Genomic DNA, 6,870 nt, shown 5'->3' on the forward strand with positions numbered 1-6,870 from the left:
AAGTTGCTAGAGAGTAGGTTTAGACTAGACATCCAAAGGCACTACTTCACAGTCAGGGCGGCTAAGATGTGGAACCAACTTCCAAGGAAAGTGGTGCTGGCTCCTACCCTGGAGGTCTTTAAGAGGAGGCTTGATGCCTACCTAGCTGAGATCATTTGAGCCAAGTTTCTTCTCCTGCCCAGGCAGGGGGTCGGACTTGAAGATCTACAAGGTCCCTTCCGACCCTACTTCTATGATTCTACCTGCCTTATGGTGGGGTCTGGTGCCTCTGGACCCCGACACTGAAGCCATGCCCTTAGCCCACATTGGTGGTGGAAGAGATTGGCTCATGGTTGGAGTGCTGGCACAGGAAAGTGGATCCTGCTCTTCCATGTCCTCCTGCCTCTGCCCTTCTGCCTCCTTGCCCCTGTTCACCAGCACCTCCGTCCAGTGATCGAGGGTTTTACTACTGCAGAAACTCCCCTTCACCCTTGGGTCGCACATGCCTACCAGCATGTGGACCGTACTGGACTGCAATAGATCCAACCATTTTTGATGCCCTCCTTCACCTGCTTCACCAGTGCTTGCACCTCTGGTGAAAGCAGCTTGCCCCAACCAGGAATATCGATCCCCTGGAACTTCTCCATTTCATTCTCAAGCTACTTCATTATGGGGGTCACCTGGCTATAGAGGGCATTGCTGGTGCAGAGGCTCTCAGAGGCCTTGAGGAATGGCTTGAGGACCACCAAGATCTGAGAGATGATATCCTACTCTGTTTTGTTAAGGGGGCTGCTGATCCCAAATTCCCTAACCAATGCCATTTCATAAATGGCCTTCTGTTGCTCGACCCGCCTTTCCAGCATCAGGTGGAGTTCCACCAAGTCTCCACATCCTGCATGATTTTGTGCTGCAGGATGCTCAGCTCCGTCTGTTTGTCCCACAGCATCTTGTCCCCTTTGATGCTGCAGTGAAAGTAGTCTGCCACTTTCCTGCATTTCAGAATAAGCTGGCTGGTAGTGATGGCGCCATCACTGGGAGCCCTGTCCCCCTCCAAGGCGTCCCTTAGTACAAGGTAGAACCTGTATGCTACACAGCAGATCGCGGACCGCCTTGACCATATTGGCCTTGTTGTCGGTGACCATGAACCCATGGGTGAACTCGCCTTACCCAATGAGACACCCCTGCACCATGCGGTTTATGGCCACTATGATCTTCTTTGCCATATGGGACCCATCCATCACCTCTGCCTGAAGGAGAGCCCACCTACCTGACCAATCACACCAGTGCCCTGTGAGGGAGAGGTAGGCATGATCTCCACCCTGGCCGCTCCAGATGTCCAAGGTGAAGCGCAGGGCTACCAGCGGCACTGCCTTCCACAGCTCCTCCCTCAAGTACTCATACAGGGAGGCCACCACTGTCCTGCTAACAGTGGTGCATGTGGGCACTTGATATGATGGGGCCATGAGTGCCATGAGCTGCTTGAATCCTGGATGCTCAACTAAGGAGAAGGGCTGGACATCCAGACCAAGCATCTCCCCAAAGCTTGGAGTGACTTGGTTTGGCTTCAGAACGTGCCCCACTTTGTCTCTGCTTTTTCCCCACTGGTCCAGGGTGGCTTCTTGAGGACAAGGACTTTGGAGTGAGAGGGGGCTTCTTTTTGGGCATGCTCCCACTGGTGTCAGGCTGAGGAGGAACAAGGGCATGGGGGTGCTGCCTTCTGAGATGCAGCTGCATTGCCATGGTGGGGATGTGTTTCACATTCTTGCCCTGGGCTGATCTGCCTTCAGCAGTGCTGGCAGGTAACATTTCTGGGATCATCTGCCACCTCAAAATGACGTCACACTACACTACACTACCCACCCACTTCTGGGTTGAGGATGAGGATCCTGCCTTATTCCCCTTTTCACCAGCAGAGGCACAATAACAGGAGCAACTGAGTCACCTGCCCCCACAACCTCCTCTGCAGTGCCTTCCAGAGAAGGAGACCTGCCTCTAAGGGAAACTTTGAGGGGTGTGGAGAACAAACTGAGATTCCCCCTCCTTCCCCAGAATTTCCTTTGTTATAGCCCTCAGCTCCTCTGCTTCCAGTTACAGCTCCTCCTCTGGCACCAGAAGGCTAATGCTGGGAACTGAAATTGGGGTGGATAATGTCATGCTGCTGCTGGATAGTGGTGGTGGTGCAGGTGCAGGTACTGCTACCACCTCCTTGCTACCACTAGCAACAGAAGACCCATCGCTACCAGGAAAGAGGGTGCAACTATGTTTGGGATGGGAGGAACTTGCAGCTCTCCCTCTGTCCCCTCTTCTACCCCTGCCAGAAGACCTGGCACCTGCCTTTTCAGCATGCTTCATAATGTTTGGTGTGCTGCAAAATGTGTTTGTGTGTAATAGACGCTGTGCTTTCCTGCACAGTGATGACATACTGTCAGGGAAAACACAGATTTCTTTTTGTACGGGGAAAGAATCAAGACGGACTAACAAGAACAAATAAGAGAATGTTGGGGGAAGAATAATTTGAAAGGAATGGATAGGGATACCAATAGAGATTGTAGACAAAGGTAAGTAGGAAAGGATTGGATACAACTTAGAAGGAGAGAGACTAGCTAGCAAGAGACTAGATAGCGAGCCACAGCCTGATACGTTGTTTCTACGTCCCTCCCCCAGAACACTGTGATTGGAGGGGAACTAACTCAGAGAAAGATCACAGTCACTGGACAGCTACAGATGTCAATATCAGAGCAGTCTTTTGTCCCCCTTCAGCCTTTTCCATATATGGAAGATCATCCCAGCCCCCTCCCTCGTCTCAGTTTCTGTTTCCTGAAAGCCTTCCAAATCTCCAAATCTCTCTGAATTGATACCAAAGCTTCTCACAGACCTATCAGATGTACCCTATGCCAGGTCCTCAGTTGGCATCTGTTAGCATATTTCCAGTGATCTAGAGCAGAGGTGTCAAGCCCACCCCAGGCCTGATTGAGGACACAGCCACTGCTCCCCTGAACCCTACCCACTGCCATATCCATTGAAATCCTGGGGCCCCAAATTCTATAGCAGGCCCTGACTCTAGCTCCACCCCCCAGCTTGCACTAGCTACCCAGGCTGAATGGTACTATTGGCTGGATGTTGGACTCCATTGATAGAGGGACTTATGCTGAGGGACTTGAGCTAAGGATCTGGTTAAATGTTAAATGACAAGAAGTTTAAGGTGATAGCAAAGGGACAGCACAGGAGAATAATTTCTTCATATACTTGCGTTGAGAATTTCTATTTTGCCTCTTTTTCTGCTACATCTATGGCTAAGTCTTCAGTGCAAAGGTCAAAACCTACATGTAGGTCTACCTGTACTTGGGTTTAACCCAGCTAGCACAGATATGAACTGTAGTGAAGGCATGACATCACAGGCTTCAGCCCAGGTTAGCAACCAGAGTACTTGTCTAGGAACCTGGGGAGACTTACGCATGCCAGGATGCCACATTTTCACTGCTATGATACCTCCTCCAGGCTTCCCATATCACCTTTATTCATTCGAAGTGCTGAAGTTCTTTCAGCTCCAACCTCTCCCTGCATCCTGTTTTATAGCCTGCGCTGCCAGCTAGCTTTTGCTACAATCCCCTAAACTCATCTTCCATAACATGTACTTTCCTTAGGTTTCAAATATATTCAACTGGAACAGTTCAGCTTAATACATTTATTACGAAAGTACTTAATTGGAAAATGTCTGGCAACAACTTCCCCCTCTTCTGCCTCCAAATTTCTGCAGTCACTTGGAACATTCATGCTAATAGGACATTCTAAAATGTATGCAAAATACGTCCATTATTCAACTTTATAGGCAATGAATCATTGTGGTAACTTTACTTTTTGGCCCTCAGTGAAATCTGAACATACATACCATTGAGTACTTCTGAAGCATTCAATTAAAATGTAACACAGCACTTTACTAAAATAAAGATATCTATCCTACCTGTAAATTAGTCATGAAAGACTCTTCACAATTCACAAGATGGCTCAGTCTGGCATGCTGAGCTCTTATTTCATTCTCCCTTATCTTCTGATGTAGGCTGTTAATTTGTTGCTTCTGCCTGCAATATATGAAGTCAGATTACATTTGTGAAGGAGTTTGGTAGAGGACAGAAAATAAACTGGAAGATTTAGCATTGAGAACATTATTACAATAAGGATCAACTTTAATTTTTAATCTCTCATCTGTCCAAACCCTAGGCTCCTTTTTACGAATTTGGCATTTTCACAATTTTAGATTATTAACATCTGGTATTTTCCCACTGCAACCTGCTGGCAAGTAGCCCATATTAAGCCTGAAATACAACATCTGCTGAACCACAATCCCACATATACTCCTCATATAAAATGGGCTGTATTCAACCTAGGGTACCCAGATGGAGGCTCCATGGAACTGCCACTTTAGATCACTACTGAATTTGAAAATACTTGTATCATTTACACCTGCAGTCAGAAAACATATGGACCGAAGCAGGAAAAGCAAATAAGGAGGAGATGTAAAAAAACCAGGTCTACTCCCGTATTTATTTTGGGTTGACCATTTTCCTCTGGAGGCCCTGCGCCTTTACTGTTTTTATCTGTGCAAGATGAACATTTATTTCACACAGGGAAATCTACAAGCCACAGGAAGCAAAAGGGTATTAAGGAAAAAAGTTATTAACAGGTAATTCTGCTTAATACTTCCTATTCTGAATGTTGTACACGCAAGATCTGTGTGGGATTTACTTGGATATAAGACCTCACCTAAGTTCACAAGCTTGTTTGTGACATTATAATTAACACTCGTGGTGACGATGCCACGTGTAGAGAATTATATCCAAAAGATAAAATGGCACAAACAGGACCAGAGGATAAATTTCTATGGAAAAATGCCTATTTGTATGCAAACAGTGCAACAAAATTGTTATATTTATAAATGATAACCGAAGTGCATCTCAAAATAAATATCTTCCAAACATTCTCATAAGGTACCAGTAGGTTTTAAGAAAAATAAAACAGAATTAAGAGGAAAATGGAGAAGATAGTTACAAAAGGAACTGTTGATCAATTAGGTCAAGAGCCTCTGGTGGCAAAGTCAGAGAAAATGACATTGGCACAAACCCAATTAGAGGGATTTTTTTTTTTTTTTTATTTAGCAATATTGACAGAACTGGGTATCACCAACAGTAGGCCCCAGTAATTTCACCTCAAGGAGAAATGTGATGCTTTTTCAAATAAATGTAAACTTACATGTCCCATAACTGTTTGTTGCACGATCTGTGGTGCCAACACACATCTATAATAATAAACCCATTCCACCACATGTGCAAATCAAGATCAATGGGGAAAAAGTATGATACAACTCTATATCATCTTAAGGTAATTCATTACATAGAATTCAGATGAACAAAAACAAGGCGACTGAACATTTTGTAGCAACTCCACAGTAAGTCTTAATATATTCTACAAAGTTATTCTGCTAGGCATTACATTTTCCTTTCCAATCTACTTTGAGGGATAAGCCTGTACATGTTAAGAAAGCAATGGATAATACTGAATAAATTTCCCCTAAAGGAGTGGCAGCAGAACAGAACACAACACTTCTGGTGGACGCATTTATCTACTACTGCTTTACAAATAAGAGCTGCAAATCTGTGGAGGGAGTAGATTTGAAAATTAGGAGAGTATATGCTCTTTACTAGACATAGTCTACACTGCCATTGTTAGAGATTAAGAAGCCTTAATAAATTCTTTTGCCTTCTTAGACACAGTCAAGGGTTGAACAGTCTTCAGAAAACTCAATTACTGTAGCTTTTAACCAGGGGTCAGAGTGGGATGATAAAATTGCCTTGTATAATATCCACTATATTAAAAAGGGTTTTTTTTTTACCAAGTCTGATTTAAATTATTTAAATGACCATCAGTGGATCCTTGAAGTAACTGTTTATTTTGTTTTTGTTGTTAAGACTTCACTGCTGGTCGTAAGATATGTATTTCTAGCCAGATGTTGAATGAACAGCATGAGCTTGCATTTAAAAATAATAATGAACTTCAAAATGTCATCCTCTCTCTTTTTACAACCCTCTTCCTACATCTTCTGTAACCTCTGAAGGAAAATAAAGTGAGCCAAATGCCTCCCTAGACTAAGTGACATTATACCAGGGATAAGACTGTCTCAATATTTTTTCGTTTATATTGCAAGGTATAGTTAGAATTGCCTGCCATGTTAAAACTTTGTTAATGAAAGATATGATGCAAACAGTTGCACTAGATTATGTAGTTCTGCACAATTATCTTTTCAAATACATTTTTTCACAATTAAATTACACAATTAAACTTCAGACCATAGAGAAAGAGTTCTTAAGAAACCTGATGGCGATTAACTCACCTACAATGAAAAACAAAATATATTCACTCCTTGCTGCTGTTCAGAGTCTTTGGACAACGAAAGGCCTCATAGCACATACACTTCATTGCCAATGATATCATATGCTGAAATAACTCTAATACATTGCTCCACCACACCTGTTACTACAAATCCATTCCACAGCCATAGGCTGTTGGGCTTTTGTTTGAAAAGAAAGTGTGCGAAGTACTGATCTCACAAATATAGCATAGCCTGTGTGTAACAGTGAAAATGCTATACCTAACAGCCTGCCCATCTTCAACAAGTAATTCTAGTATTTTCATTAAGGTTCTGGCAGGAAGGTTCTTTCAATTTGCTGCTCAGACACATGGCAATGTTTAAGGGTATGCTACCAAGACCAGTAGTCCAAAAATACAAATCAACCTAGAAAATGACAGCTGATTTCATCTTCCAGAACGAGACATTGTCAGAACAGAACAGCTTTAATGTTAACAACATGAAGTGCACACTGTATCTTTATAAAAGAC

General features: G+C 43.6%; 1 protein-coding gene across 1 annotated transcript in view; it reads right to left on the minus strand.

The window, feature by feature from the left end:
* The window catches only part of CEP85L (centrosomal protein 85 like), a 190,147-nt gene that overhangs the window by 28,135 nt on the left and 155,142 nt on the right, over positions 1-6,870 (minus strand). The window contains exon 5 of the mRNA XM_019538196.1: positions 3,941-4,058. Within this exon, the coding sequence (XP_019393741.1) occupies positions 3,941-4,058 (118 nt within the window). The remainder of the gene's footprint in view (positions 1-3,940; positions 4,059-6,870) is intronic.

Source organism: Crocodylus porosus, unplaced genomic scaffold, assembly GCF_001723895.1.
Source record: "Crocodylus porosus isolate Cpor-Errol unplaced genomic scaffold, CroPor_comp1, whole genome shotgun sequence".
NCBI classification, from domain to species: domain Eukaryota; kingdom Metazoa; phylum Chordata; order Crocodylia; family Crocodylidae; genus Crocodylus; species Crocodylus porosus.